Genomic DNA, 15,685 nt, shown 5'->3' with positions numbered 1-15,685 from the left:
GAAATACATCCAGGGAAGTTATTTGGGTGGAACTGAGAAATAAGAAAGGGATGATCACCTTATTGGGATTGTATTATAGACCCCCTAATAGTCAGAGGGAAATTGAGAAACAAACTTGTAAGGAGACCTCCGCTATCTGTAAGAATAATAGGGTGGCTATGGTAGGGGATTTTAACTTTCCAAATATAGACTAGGACTGCCATAGTGTTAAGGGTTTAGAATGAGAGGAATTTGTTAAGTGTGTACAAGACCATTTTCTGATTCAGTATGTGGATGTACCTACTAGAGAAAGTGCAAAACTTGACCTACTGTTGGGAAATAAGGCAGGGCAGGTAACTGAGGAGTCAGTGGGGGAGCACTTTGGGGCCAGCGACCATTATTCTATTCGTATTAAAATAGTGATGGAAAAGGATAGACCAGATCTAAAAGTTGAAGTTCTAAATTGGAGGCAGGCCAATTTTGATGGTATTCGGCAAGAACTTTGAAAGCTGATTGGGAGCAGATGTTCGCAGGTGAAAGGACGGCTGGAAAATGGAAGCCTTAAGAAATGAGATAACAAGAATCCAGAAAAAAGTATATTCCTGTCAAGGTTAAAGGAAAGGCTGGTAGGTATTGGGAATGCTGGATTACTAAAGAAATTGAGAGTTTGGTTAAGAAAAAGGAAGCATATGTAAGGTATAGGCAGGATAGATCAAGTCAATCCTTAGAGTATAAAGGAAGTAGGAGTATACTTAAGAGGAAAATCAGGAGGGCAAAATGGGGACATGAGATAGCTTTGGCAAATAGAATTAAGGAGAATCCAAAGGGTTTTACAAATACATTAAGGACAAAAGGGTAACTAGGGAGAGAATAGGGCCCAGAGGAGAAAGTGAGGACTGCAGATGCTGGAGATCAGAGCTGAAAATGTGTTGCTGGAAAAGCGCAGCAGGTCAGGCAGCATCCAAGGAATAGGAGAATCGACGTTTCGGGCATGACCCCTTCTTCAGAGAATAGGGCCCCTCAAAGGTCAGCAAGACGGCCTTTGTGTAGAGCTGCACAAAATGGGGGAGATACTAAATGAGTATTTTGCATCAGTATATACTGTGAAAAAGGATATGGAAGATACAGACTGTTGGGAAATAGATGGTGACATCTTGCAAAATGTCCAGATTTCAGAGGAGGAAGTGCTGGATGTCTTGAAACGGGTAAAGGTGGATAAATCCCCAGGACCTGATCAGGTGTACCCGAGAACTCTGGGAAGCTAGAGAAGTGATTGGGCCTCTTGCTGAGATATTTGTATCATCGATAGTCACAGGGGAGGTGCCGGAAGACTGGAGGTTGGCAAACGTGGTGTCACTGTTTAAGAAGGGTGGTAAGGACAAGCCAGGGAACTATAGTCCGGTGAGCCTGACCTCGGTGGTGGGCAAGTTGTTGGAGGGAATCCTGAGGGACAGGATGTACATGTATTTGGAAAGACAAGGACTGATTAGGGATAGTCAACATGGCTTTGTGCTTGGGAAATCATGTCTCACAAACTTGATTGACTTTTTTGAGGAAGTAACAAAGAGGATTGATGAGTGCAGAGCAGCAGATGTGATCTACATGGACTTCAGTAAGGCGTTCGACAGGGTTCCCCATGGGAGACTGATTAGCAAGGTTAGATCTCACAGAATACAAGGAGAACTAGCCATTTTGGATACTGAACTGGCTCAAAGGTAGAAGACAGGGTGGTGGTGGAGGGCTGTTTTTCAGACTGGAGGCCTGTGACCAGTGGAGTGCCACAAGGATCGGTGCTGGGTCCTCTACTTTTTGTCATTTACATAAATGATTTGGATGCGAGCATAAAGAGGTACAGTTAGTAAGTTTGCAGATGACACCAAAATTGGAGGTGTAGTGGACAGTGAAGAGGGTTACCTCAGATTACAACAGGATCTTGACCAAATGGGCCAATGGTTTGAGAAGTGGCAGATGGAGTTTAATTCAGATAAATGCAAGGTGCTGCATATTGGGAAAGCAAGTCTTAGCAGGATTTATCACTTAATGGTAAGGTCCTAGGGAGTGTTGTTGAACAAAGAGACCTTGGAGTGCAGGTTCATAGCTCCTTGAAAGTGGAGTCGCAGGTAGATAGGATAGTGAAGGCAGCGTTTAGTATGCTTTCCTTTATTGGTCAGAGTATTGAGTACATGAGTCGGGAGGTCATGTTGCGGCTGTACAGGACATTGGTTAGACCACTGTTGGAATATTGCGTGCAATTCTGGTCTCCTTCCTATCTGAAAGATGTTGTGAAACTTGAAAGGGTTCAGAAAAGATTTACGAGGATGCTGCCAGGGTTGGAGATTTGAGCTATAGGGAGAGGCTGAACAGGCTGGGGCTGTTTTCCCTGGAGCGTCGGAGGCTGAGGGGTGACCTTGTAGAGGTTTACAAAATTATGAAGGGCATGGGTCGGGTAAATAGGCCAAGTCTTTTTTCTGGGGTCGGGGACTCCAGAACTAGAGGGCATAGGAGGGGTTTAGGGTGAGAGGGGAAAGATATAAAAGAGACCTACGAGGCAACTTTTTCACGCAGTGGTGGTACGTGTATAGAATAAGCTGCCAGAGGAAGTGGTGGAGGCTGGTACCATTGCAACATTTAAGAGGCATTTGGATGGGTATATGAATAGGAAGGGTTTGGAGGGATATGGGCCAGGTGCTGGTAGGTGGGACTAGATTGGGTTGGGATATCTGGTTGGCATTGACGGGTTGGACCAAACGGTCTGTTTCCATGCTGTACATCTCTATGACTCTATCTTCCTGAATGATTTAAAGACAGACATAAAGAAGTGGACAAGGCAGAAAAGAGGTATGTGTGCCAGTGTGAGGTTGATAGTACAAGTGAGAACCAGGATAAATATAAGAGAGCTCGGAAGTAAAATCAAGAAAGTGGGAAGCAAAGTGACAGCATGAGATGACATTGGCAACTAACGTGAAAGGGAGTCTAAACGTCCTTTATAGCCACGTAAATAGTTTATGGATGATAGGTGGCACAGTGGCTCAGTGGTTAGCACTGCTGCATTACAGCACCAGGGTCCCAGGTTCGATTTCAGCCTTGGGCGACTGTCTGTGTGGAGTTTGTACATTCTCCCCGTATCTGTGAGGGTTTCCTCTGGGTGCTCTGGCTTCCTCCCACAGTCCAAAGATGTGTAGGTCAGGTGAATTGGCCAGGCTAAATTGCCCGTAGTGTTAGGTATATTAGTCAGAGGGAAATGGGACTTGGTGGGTTACTCTTCAGAGGATCGGTGTGGACTTGTTGGGCCGAAGGGCCTGTTTCCACATTGTCGGGAATCTAATAATAGGTGCCTGGTACATACTACTGGGGATGTGGTAGAAGTAAGTACAATAGCAGTGTTTAAGACTGACACAGAAACAGACAAAATAAAAGGATACTGACCTTGGGCCGGCAGATGGGATTAGTTTAGAAGAGCATCATGTTTGGTACAGAAATGGTGGGTTGAAGGGCCTTTCTTGTGCTGTATTGTCCAGTTAAGACACTGGATGAGCTACAGAGTGATAGAGAAGGTCTTTGACCTATCACCTTTACCCCTACCTCCATCCACCTATTGCACTCTCAGCTACCTTCTCCCCAGCCCCACCCCCTCCCATTTATCTCTTCACCCACTGAGGTTCCCAGCCTCATTTCTGATGAAGGGCTCTGGCCCGAAATGTCGGATGCTGCCTGACCTGCTGTGCTTTTCCAGCAACACACACACAACTCTGACCTCCAGTATCTGTAGGTAATAAATAAGCTGCCTTTACTGAAAGCTTTAGTAAAGGACTGGATCAGATGCAAATGAAGACACCGGGGCAATGATGATGGAAACTGGCCACAATCCTTTTTTGATAGAACACACCAGAGAATTGGAAATATTATACCATTGTTCAAAACAAAAGGTGTAAAATAAGCCCAGCAATCACAGACTAGTCCTTTTTAATTTTAGTGCTGGAAAGCTTTTAGATTTAATAATTCAGATCAAGAATCAGTCACTTGGACAGCTCGAGATAGGTTAAAGAAATACGGAATTAAGACTTCAAAAAAATCTAATTTGCTTGAATTTGTTTTTTAATGTGGTAGCAGACAGGATTTGAAAATTACTGCTAGTGCCCCTGATACCTCCTGTCATGCCTTCATCACAGCCCAGAGAACACAGACTAGAATCCCTACAGTGTGGAAACAGGATATTCCGTTCATTGAGCTGACACTGACCCTCCAAAGAGCATTCCACTCAGATCCACCTCCCAACCCCAATCCCTGTAACGTTACATTTCCCGTGGCCAGACACAGCGAGGATGTGCAAACTCCACACAGACTGTTGCCCAAGGCTGAAATCAAACCCTGTGAGGCAGCAGTGCTAACCACTGAGCCATCATGCCACATCTCGTCCATGTCAGAGGATTGATCCACTTTTAAGGCTGCTAAACCTACAAGTACCTCCTCTCCTGCATCCTTTTAAATTCATTCTTCTATTTCACAGTTGTCCTTTTCCTCTGTGAAGTCTGATTTAAAGTATTAATTGAAGACTGTCTATGTCTTCTGCGTCCACACCCATTACCAGGCCCTTGACATCCCGTGTTCTCGCTCGCTCGCTCTCTCTCCGCAGTTAGATGTGCAAGTAGCCGCTCCCAATCGAACTGGGCCAAATCATCTCTTGTCTTCAGGAAATTAGCCTTTCCCATTTTGAACTTATAGAACACTTCCCAGCCATCCTTATTACTTTTCCATAACTACTTATGGTCACTGTGCATGAGTTCATTTCAAATATGAAGCCCAGAATTACCCCTTCCTTGTTGGGCTTTCTATGTGCTGGCTAACAAATTCTCCTGGATGCAATTGAAGAATTTTACTTCTTTCCAAACTTGCACATTGAAGTTATTTGGGTAGTTAAAATCCGTGACTATTAATGCCTTTTATTATTCTTGTACTTTCCTCAAATTTGCTTACGTATTTGATCTTCTATCTTCCCTGACAGTACAACTACAACACTGGCATCTTCTGACAATGTGAAAGATTGCCTACGTACACAAAGCAGGACAAATATAAAGTGGTTGTTTACTACTCAGTCTATTCTGGTTCAGCAGCAAAGTGATAGCTGTGGTCATTGGCAGTTCTAAAACAAGCACCGTTTGCAAAGTAACATGCGGCTCATTGATGTTCACTTTGGATGCCATCAGGGCCATTTGGCTTCTGACCTTATTACAGACCTTTCCCTAATGTAAATGAAGGAGCTGAATTCCAGAGGGGAAGTAAAAATGATTGTCCATGATAATAAGGCAGTATTTGGCTGAGAATGACATTTAAGATGCCATGGCAAAACTGGAAAGTGGGAAGAGATTTGGTACCTTAATCTCAGGAAAGATATTGGAGGCAGTCCAGAGAAGTTCATTGGATTGGTTCTAGACATGGAGGGATTTTCTTATGAGGAGACGTTGGGCTGTTTTTTAACACATCATAGGATGTGGCCATTACTGCTGAGCCAGCGTTTATTGTCCATGTCTAATTGCCCTGGTGAAGATGGGAGCGAACTGCCTTCTTGAACTGCTGCAGTCTGTTTGCTTTAGGTAGACCCACAATGCTGTTAGGGAGAGAGTTCTAGCTTTTGATCCAGTGACACTGAAAGAATTATGATTATATTTCCAAATCAGGATGGTAAGTGACTTAGAGGGGAACCCGCAGTTGGTGGTGTTCTCCTGTAGCTGTTGTCTTGTCCTTCGAGATGATATTGGTTGTAGATTTGGAAGGTGCTGTCTAATAAGCTTGTGAATTTCAGTAATACAAAGGAACAGAGAACATTAAAGCACAGGAACAAGTCCTTCAACCCTCTAAGCCTGTGCCAATCCAGATCCTCTATCTAAACCTGCCGCCTATTTTCTAAGGACGTGTATCCCTTTGCTCCTTGCCCATTCATGCGGATAGTGCATCTTGCGGATAGTACACGCTGCTACTGAGTGTCGGTGGAGGGATTGAATGTTTATGGATGTCATACTGGTGGGATTCTTTGTCCTGGATGTTGTCAAGCTTCTTGAATTTGTTGGAGCTGCAGTTAACCAAACATATGGGAGTACGCCATCACACCCCGACTTGTGCTTTTGAGGAGTCAGAATGTGAGTTACTTGCTGCAAAATTCCAAGCCCCAACCCATGCTTTGAAAACAACAAACGCTGGAGATCACAGCGGGTCAGGCAGCATGCATTTGAGAGAAAGTAAGCCAACATTTTGACTCTTCTTCAAAGCTGAAGTGAAGTGTGGAGGGTGAAACGTTTATGGTATGGTTGGGATTGGGGGTGGTGGGTATAGAGTGCTGGAGGAAAAAAGATGCTGATACTTCAGATGAAGTGATTGGAATATGAGAATGGCAGAACAAGGGTGTGTCTAACTGCCAGACCTGAAAGAACAGAGAGCACCTGACCGAGAATGTAACAAGTAAAACTAAAAGAAAAGGAAGAAATGGAAGTTGGTTCACAATTTGAAGGTGTTGAACTCTATATTAAATGCAGAAGGCTGTAAAGTGCCTAATCTGAAGATGAGATGTTGTTCCTCTGATTTGCACTGTGATTCAGTAGAGCACAATAGCATGCTGAGGACAACCTGTGAACAGGACGCTGTCAAAATGACTGGCTTCAGGAAGGACAGGGTCACACTTGCGCACAGACTGGAAATGTTCCAGTTCCCTGGCCATAACTGCCTCCTGTTCACCATGGATGTTGAATTTGTCTATACCTCCATTCCCCACCAGGACCTTGAAAAATTTGTTGGTTTGCCTCCAATTTCCACCCCCTATAACTTTCACATCATCCATTTCCAAACTTCCTTTTCTTTACTTGAACTCTGTCTCCATTTAAGAGAATAAACTGTCCACTGCAATCTACTACAAAGCCACTGACTCCCATAGCTACCTTCACTACAGCTGTTCACACCCCACATCCTGCAAGGACTCATCCAGTTTTCCCAGTTCCCTCACCTACGTTGTATCTGTTCAGATAATGCTATCTTCCAAAACAACGTTGCTGACATGGCTCATTTCTTCTTTAACTATGGTTTCCTGCCCCTCTCTGATTGAGAGGGCTCTCAACCACTTTCGACCACACACCCATGCTTTTGCCTTTGCACTTTCCCATCACTCTCAGCAGCATGATCAGGTCCACCTGAGAATGTGTATAGGGTATAAGCAGGCAGGGAAAGAGTAAAGTTCTGATTTCTGTGAAACGAGGTTCAGCTGAGCATGACTCAGATCAGATCAGAACTTGCAGTAAACAATGAGGTACGGGAGGCAAGGGTAGTGGGGTTAACAAGGTGAGAAAGCATTCATTATGGTAGAGCCATTTAACAAGATGAGGTAGCATTCAGTATCTAACATCAGTTTACAAGGTGAAAAGTATTCATTATGTGAAGCCAGTTAACAAGGTTAAGAATATTCATTGTGTAAAAGCAGATGGCTTAATCTTTACTGTTGATGCTCGTTCAATGTAACGGTCACCCAATCAATATAGATGTTGCCTTATCTGGATGCTCCTCCCTGTAAAATGACTATATAGTTCATTGAGAAACTGCTCTTCCAGAGAAGACCATGAACCCATGTCCCTGCACACATGGGCGATCGTTCTCTCTCCGTCCAGGGTCTGGAATAAAGATGAAGATGGTAAAACTATACTGTGTCTCTGAACATTTTGCTTCAACTGAGAGGGGGGAAAATGGTCGACACCCCTTGTCCTCACTCTTCATCCCACCATCCTCCACACTTAAAGGCTCATTCTCCACCATTTCAGATAACCCCAGCAGAATGCCACTACCAAACACATCTTCCCCTGACTCCCCTTGTCTGCGTTTCGTAGGGATCTCTCCTTCAGGGACATCCTGGTCCATTCCACAATCACTGACACCACACCGTCTTCCCATGTAACCACAGAAGATGTAACACCTGCACCTTCACCTCCTCCCTGCTCACCATCCAAGGGCCTGAACAGACTGTCCAGATGAAGCAGCATTTCCCCAGTATCTCCTCCAACCTTGTGTATTGTATTCTCAGCACCCAATGTGGCTAACTCTACATTGGAGAAACCAAACGCAGACTGGATGACTGCTTTGCAGAACACCTCCGGTCTTCGTGCAAGCGTGACCCCGACCTTCCAGACACTGTAATTGCCTTCTGGATTTATTATTGAGTTCAATACTTTCAAATTATGAACCAACTCCTGTTCTTCCCTTTCTTTTAGTTTTACTTGTTACAGTTTCTGTCACCAGGTCCTCTCTCCTCTTTCCCCACCCCACCCCAGTGAGGCTGTCTGTTTTTTCCAGTCTGACAGTTAAACACACAATGGTGTGTCTCTGCAATTTTGATCACTAAATTTGAAATACCAACATCTTTTTTCCGTCAGCATTCTACACCCACCACCCCCCAACTATAGCATAAATGCTGCGCCCTCCGCACTTCAGCTCTGGTGAAGAGTCGACTAGATTCAAAACATTAGCATGCTGTCTGACCCATTGTGATCTCCAGCATATGTTGTTTTCAGTACAGATTCCAGCATCTGCAGTTATTTACTCCTATGTATATGATTAATCAATTTTAGTTTCTAGACAATAGTAACACCTAGTATGATTTGATTTTCTCGTGTTCGAGATGCTGATTGCCTGAGACTGGTATGGCATGAATATTACTTGTCACTCGTCAGCCCACACTTGGATATTTTCCAGGTCTTGCTGCATGGTATGCTTTGGTGCTCACTAGAGTTTTGAAGAATGAGAGGCGTCCTTTTGGAACATAGCAGATTCTTTAGGGGCTTGCCAGGGTAACTGTGGGGATGTTATTTCCCCATGTGGGAGAATTGAGGATCTGAGATCATAATCTCAGACTAAGAGGTTGCCATTTAAAACAGAGATGAGAAGAAATTTCTTCTCTTAGGTAGTGAACTTAGTGAATTTGTTGTCGCAGAGGGTTTAGTAGCAGGGTGGTGATGCATATTTGAGGCTGAGATAGACTGGCTTTTAATCAAGAGTATGTGGATAAGGCAGAAAAATGGAGTTAGGAATTATTCAGATCATACGTGATCTGATTGAATGGTGAAGTAGACTTGATAGACCAAATGATTTGCGTCTGCTTCTATGTCTTATTGTCTTATTGCCCTATACAGTCCATGGAAAACACTCTGTTGCTTGGAGTCGATAGTTTCAAGCCATCTCTGCAGGAGTTCTCAGGGTAGTGTCCTAGGCCCAATCAGCATCAGCTGCTCCATTGAACCTTTCATCCCTTATAAGGTCCAGAAGTTGGGGATTTTTGCTGATGAATGTACTACGATCAACACATTTGTGACACCTCAGATATTGAAGCAGTCTGTGTCTGTCTGGACAGCATCCAGGCTTGAACTGAGAAGTGGCAATTAATATTCACACCACACAAGTGCAAAGTAAGAACTATCTCTCAGAAGAGAGACTAATCATCTTCCTTTGATGTTCAGTGGCATTGCCATCACTGAATCCCTGAAATGTCATTCAGAATAGAAGGACAGGTCTATAAAAGTGGTTACGAAGGCATACCGGATACTTGCATGGGCATAGAGTGTAAGAGCAGATAGCTTATGCTGGAACTGTATAAAATGTTGCTGAGGCCACAGCGAGAGTGTTGTGTGCCTTTCTGGAATGCATGTTATAAAAGCAATGTGATAACATTCGGGGAGGATGCAGAGGAGATTTACCTTGATGTTGGCAGGGCTGAGACTTTGTTATGAAGAGAGATTGGGTAGACTGGGATTGTTTACCATGGAGCAGAGAAAATTGAAAGGGGACATGACCTTTTTCATAATTTCATGTATCTCATAGGTTACACAAGAAGGAACTTTTCTTAGTGGTGATGGGATCAATGAACAGGAAATATTGATTTACTGTAAGGGTGGGACGTTCAGAGGAGATGTGAGAACGTTTTTATTTACACCCAAAGGATAAAGGGAATCTGGAACTCATTGCCTCAAAGGATGGTAGAATCAGAAACCCTCATAACATTTAAGGCGTGATTAGATGTGCACATGTGATGTCAAGGCATATTAGGTTATGGTTGAAGTGCTGGAAACTGGGATTAGAATAGTTAGGTGGTGGTGTTTGACCAGAGCAGACTGAAGGGCCTTTTCGGAGCTACAGATCTGTATGACTCTGTGACCAATCAAGACCAGGTCTATTTGATTGGCATCCCATCCACCAACTTCAACATTCACTTTCTCTGCTTTAATATTTAGTAAGAGTAGCAGCACTATGTATCATGGACAAAATGCACTGCGGAAATCCACCAAGACTCCTTAGCCATCACTTTCCTAACCCACTGCCATGTAAAAAGACAAGGACAGATCCCTGGGAAAGTCATCTCACAGGTTCCCCTCAAGCCAGCCTGACTTGTAAATATATCACTTTTCCTTCAGTGTCACTGTATATAAGTCCTGGACTTTCCTCCCAAAGGCACTGGCTAATCCAAACCTCAAGAATTGTCCTGGTTCAAGAAGAAGCATACCACCACCCAGGGGAAACTGTTTGTCAGAGCTGAAGAGCTTTAGAATGATGTCAAAAGAAGCAGAGGTGTTGTTTGGAGGTTTTTCAGTTTAGAAAGTCGTTAGATTTAGTAGTCACTGACGAAAGATAAATGTTTGCAGGAAGTGGGGAAAGAGTAGGAGTGTATGCCCAACTGGAAGAACTTGATTTCAAGTTGGACCAAGCTTGTGCTGTTCAACTCCACAATTTACTAAAACAGAGCCGTAGTTTTGAGTGAAAGAGGACAGAGACAACATTAATTTCAAAAATTTAAAACAGATACTAAGAAAGATATTTGTCTTCTCAAGAAGGCAGCACACCAACACCCATTTCAGGGCAAATAGGGGTGGCCAATAAATGCAAGCTCAGCGCCAGTGGAGTAGACACCATGTGTTTGTGACTGAGGTAGAAGCTAGTGTGAACATTCAATATTAGATTGGATTCGGTGGATGAGGGAGAAATGAATGAAGATACATGGGAATAGGTTGGAAATATTTGATTGCATGGAGCATAAACAGTAGTGTGGATTGGTTGTGGCAGTCTTGATGTTTCTGTAATGTTGAGTTTAGGAAGAGTTGATATCTGATCAAAGCGCTGGTGGCTACTGATAGCATGGAGTAAAGGTATTGGGTTTGATGCTCACTGAAGTGAATGTAAGGTTTGTTTTTTTTCTGGATGTGGTTAACCTCCGATGTTGTCCTTGAATAAGTGTGTCTCTGAAATTAAAAATGGCAAGTGCCTGTGCAGTTAATCCCACTGACTGATTTTGTAGTTTTCAAACCCCTTTGAAATGGTTGTTTGTTTCCAAACTTAAAAAAAACAGAGAGTGGGGCAGACAGCTGGAGGAGATGGAGGGGCAGTAATAGGCTTCCCATGGCAGTGGCAGTAGCAGAAACAAGCTGTAAGGCAGCAAGAGCAGGCTGCCCGGGACAAGCTTGGAGTGGGGGTAGTCGAGCCCTTGTGAGGAGTGTGAGCCTAGCATGGCTAGGCACTTATGGACTGTGGTTTTGATCTGTTAACTGTGTTTCTTTGGGTTTTTTCACTTTTTAGTAACACTGTATTGTTTAACTTTTAACTTTGTTTCTTTATTTCCCTACTTTATACCAAATCCTGTACTTTGGTATCTTTGTATTTAAGATGGCACCATAAGTGACGACTTGTAAACTTTTCACTGTACTCGTGTGAGCGCATGTGACAGTACACCTAATTCAATTCTAAACCTAATTCAAAATTCATCGGATCTAGTGGCATCTGTGAAGAAAGAAACCGAGTTAGCATTTTGAGTGTGATGTCTTGAAATGTTAACTTTGTTTCTCTCTCTTCACAGATACAGGCAGGTCTGCTGACTTTTCTCTAGCATTTTCTGCTTTTATTTCAGATTTCCAGCATCCGCAGTATTTTGCTATTATTTTCTTTCCAATTCTAATCATAATATTTCTGAACAAAGCAGTCTTTGCAGGTTTTAGTTCTGCCCTACACTCTAGTGGACATGTGACTTGCTCCAGTACTGCAAGAGTTAACATTGAGGTTGATCCTTTGACAGATTGTGGATATATGATGGAAATGGGCCTGTGAGTAACCTTGGTAACGGTTTTCCTTTGTCCCTTTTTTTTAATTTCAGTTATGGCGAGCTCTAACCTGACAATATCTTCTCTAATTTGGCAGAAGTTTAATTTGATATGGTGCTTAGAATATTGTCTGGACAGAGAATTTTGGTTTGCTGTGGAATTTCTCTGAACTCAGGCCATTGATAGTTTGATTTCTCACGGTCGATTTATTAGATTCAAGCTTGCATTCATCTTTATGCTGCATTTCATACTGATTAGGTTTTCTTCTTCCTAGTGCACAGGGCAACGGACTCAAGAAAAACACGCACATACCAGGAGCTTGTGAAGCAAGAAAAATATACATTCATTGGAAAAAATGTCTTCAGGTATGGCACTTCAGGATTGTGATACAGGCAAAATCTAAGGAAAGAGGAATTTAAGAACTAATATGAAAATTGTTCTTAGGATCTAATAAAATTTCAGTCTGGAGTATCACAAGCCTATTTTGTAATAACACAAAAAGCAAGATTGTTCCATGGTTGGAATCCATTCCATTCAAGTATATTAACCAGGTGAGGTTGCACTTGGTAGAGCCTACATTTCTCTGTACAGGAGGATGCTGAGGAAGATATGGTGGCACGCTGAGGAAGGCACGGTGGCTCAGTGGTTAGCACTGCTGCCTCACAGCACCAGGGCCCTCAGTTTGATAGGGCCTGTGCCCGAAACGTCGAATCTCCTGTTCCCTGGATGCTGCCTGACCTGCTGTGCTGTTCCAGCAATAAAGTTTCAACTTTGATCTCCAGCATCTGCAGACCTCACTTTCTCCTCAGTTTGATTCAAGCCTCCGGCGGCTGTCTGTGTGGAGTTTGCACGTTCTCCCTGTATCTGCTTGGGTTTCCTCCAGGTGCTCCAGTTTCCTTCCACAATCCAAAGATGTGCAGGTCAGGTGAATTGGCCATGCTAAGTTGCTCATAGTGTTAGGTGCATTAGTCAGGGATAAATGTAGGATCGGGGAATGGGTCTGTGTGGGTTACTCTTTTTAAAGGGTCGGTGTGGACTTGTTGGGCCGAAGGGCCTGTTTCCATAATCTAATCTAATAAGGGCCAGGTACTAGCATGGACAGAAAATTGGCTGTCTGGTAGAAGGCAGAGAGTGGAGATAAAAGGATCATTCTCAGGATGAAAGCTAGTAACTAGTGATGTTCCACAAGTGTCAGTGTTGGGACAACAAATTTTCACTTTGCACATTAATGATCTGGATAAAGGAACTGAGAGCATTCTGGCAAAGTTTGCAGATGATACAAAGATAGGTGGAGGTGCAGGTAGTGTTGAAGAGACCACGAGGCTGCAGAAAGTGTAAGGTCGTACACTTTGGTTGGAAGAATAGAGGCATGGATTATTTTCTAAATGAGGAGAAAACTCAAATCTGAAATAGAAAGGGACTTGGGAGTCTTAGTCCAGGTTTCTCTGAAGGTAAACTTGCAGGTTGAGTCGGTAGTTAGGAAGGCAAATACCAGTGTTGTCAGTCATCTGAAGAAGACTAAAATATAAAAGCAGGGATGTACTTCTGAGGCTTTATAAAGCTCTGGTCAAACCATATTTAGAGTATTGTGAGCAACATTGGGCCCCTTACCTCAGGAAGGATGTATTGCCCCTGAAGTGTGTTCAGAGGAGGTTCATGAGAATGATCCCAGGAGTGAAAGGCTTAACACATGAGGAGCATTTCAAGACTCTAGGACTGTACTCGACGGAGTTGTGAAGGATGTGGCGGGGGGGATCTGATTGAAACTTACAGAATGCTGAATGACCTGGACAGAGAAGGTGTTGGGAAGACGTTTCTATTGGCAGGAGAGATTTGGATCTGAGGGCACAGCCTTCGAATAAAGGGAAGACCCTTTAGAATGGAGATAAAGAGAAACTTCTTTCGGCAGAGAATGGTGAATCTATGGAATTCTTTGCCACAAAAATCTGTGAAGGCCAGGTCATTGAGTATAATTAAGACCGAGATAACTAAGTTCTTGATTGCCAAAAGTTACAGAGAGAGAGAGCGGGACAGTGGGGTTGAAAAACCCATCAGCCATGATTGAGTGGCGGAACAGCCTCTGGGTCGAATGACCTAATTTCTGCATCTGGGTCTTGTGGTCATATCACACACGCTATGGAAGAATTCCAGAGTGTTTGTCTTTTTTTCCACCTATTAGCCACGATATGAAGAAATGCTTTCGGATATCAGTGCAGAATCAGCTTTTACATCCTGAAGAAGGGTCACTGGACTCAAAGTGTTAGCTCTACTTTCTCTTCACTGAAGCTGCCAGACCCACTGAGTTTCTCCAGCAATTTCTGTTCTGGTTTCAGCTTTTACTAGACTTGTCATTTTATCCTACATCTTGCTTTAACTCGAAGGAGCTTTTCTGTGGAAGCTTCTGTGCTTTTATAGTGTACTTCTGTAAGGCTCCCTCTCACTTGTTTCGAAAGAGTCTGTATTTCAGAGTCTTTGCTCAGACCTCAATTCCAAAGATGTAGGGATCAGCCTCTTGACCCATTGCTACTTATTTTGTGTCTTTGGTGACCAGAACTGAATTGAGTATTAAAATATGAATGATAATGCGTGTTGCAGTTTCAGACAGTTGTGTCAGGCTCATAGTTTATTGATACTGCAAACCAATCCTCTGTTATGTATTCTGTATAATTCCCAAAGCTGTAATCTTTTCATTGACTCTGACTCTGATGTGGTTGGGTTTGAAGGGAAATGCTGACAACATTTGTCTCTTTTTAAACTACCTGAGGTCAATGAATTTAAAGAATAGGAATTGAATATGTAGGAACAAATGAATGCAGATGCTGGAATCTGTACTGAAAACAACAAATTATGGAGGTCACCGGGTTAGACAGCATCCATGGAGAGAGGTAAAAACAATGACTGCAGATGCTGGAAACCAGATTCTGGATCAGTGGTGCTGGAAGAGCACATCAATTCAGGCAGCATCCGACGAGCAGCAAATTCGACGTTCGGGCAAAAGCCCTTCATCAGTATTCCTGATGAAGGGCTTTTGCCCGAAACGTCGATTTTGCTGCTCGTCGGATGCTGCCTGAATTGCTGTGCTCTTCCAGCACCACTGATCCAGGATCCATGGAGAGAGGGCAAGCTAATGTTTCCCGCCAAGTTTTTATACCCTGAGTTTGCAGTTAAGTTTTACAGCAGCAGATTTTGGAAACGTTTTTTAAAAAATTATTTCTTTTAAATGAAATAATCCCAAAATGTCTGCTAATTTACTTATTCATGCACAGAAAAACAGAAGTTATAGGAGTAATAAATATTCACTGTTACAATTTACAACAAATTAAATAAAAGGGTCATGTAACATTTGGATTGAGGCTCAATGTTTCAGGGCTGATGAGAAGTCGTCTTTAGTCAAAGAGTCATTTAAGGGTTTCAACAGGCGGGATAGAAGCATTTTTCAGGAATCATTTTAAATTTGAGGTTTATTTCTTACTGTTTTCTTTTTCAGTATTCATTAAGGGCAGATATAGCACATATGGTGTTTTTAGTATCTTGCTTTAATGTTACAGTATTATTGTATCATTGATTATGATATCAACCCTGATGGGACTTTTGTG

The 15,685-nt window shown here is 43.0% G+C and overlaps 1 protein-coding gene across 1 annotated transcript in view; it reads left to right on the top strand.

Moving 5' to 3' along the window:
* Positions 1–15,685, top strand: part of sgsm3 (small G protein signaling modulator 3) — a 186,135-nt gene that overhangs the window by 16,061 nt on the left and 154,389 nt on the right. Inside the window, exon 2 of the mRNA XM_043680029.1 lies at positions 12,364–12,454. Within this exon, the coding sequence (XP_043535964.1) occupies positions 12,445–12,454 (10 nt within the window). The 5' untranslated portion in view covers positions 12,364–12,444. The remainder of the gene's footprint in view (positions 1–12,363; positions 12,455–15,685) is intronic.

Source organism: Chiloscyllium plagiosum, chromosome 39, assembly GCF_004010195.1.
Source record: "Chiloscyllium plagiosum isolate BGI_BamShark_2017 chromosome 39, ASM401019v2, whole genome shotgun sequence".
In the NCBI taxonomy this organism is placed as follows: domain Eukaryota; kingdom Metazoa; phylum Chordata; class Chondrichthyes; order Orectolobiformes; family Hemiscylliidae; genus Chiloscyllium; species Chiloscyllium plagiosum.
Note: the sequence above shows the minus strand (reverse complement) of the source record. Positions and strands in the feature narration are given on the sequence as shown.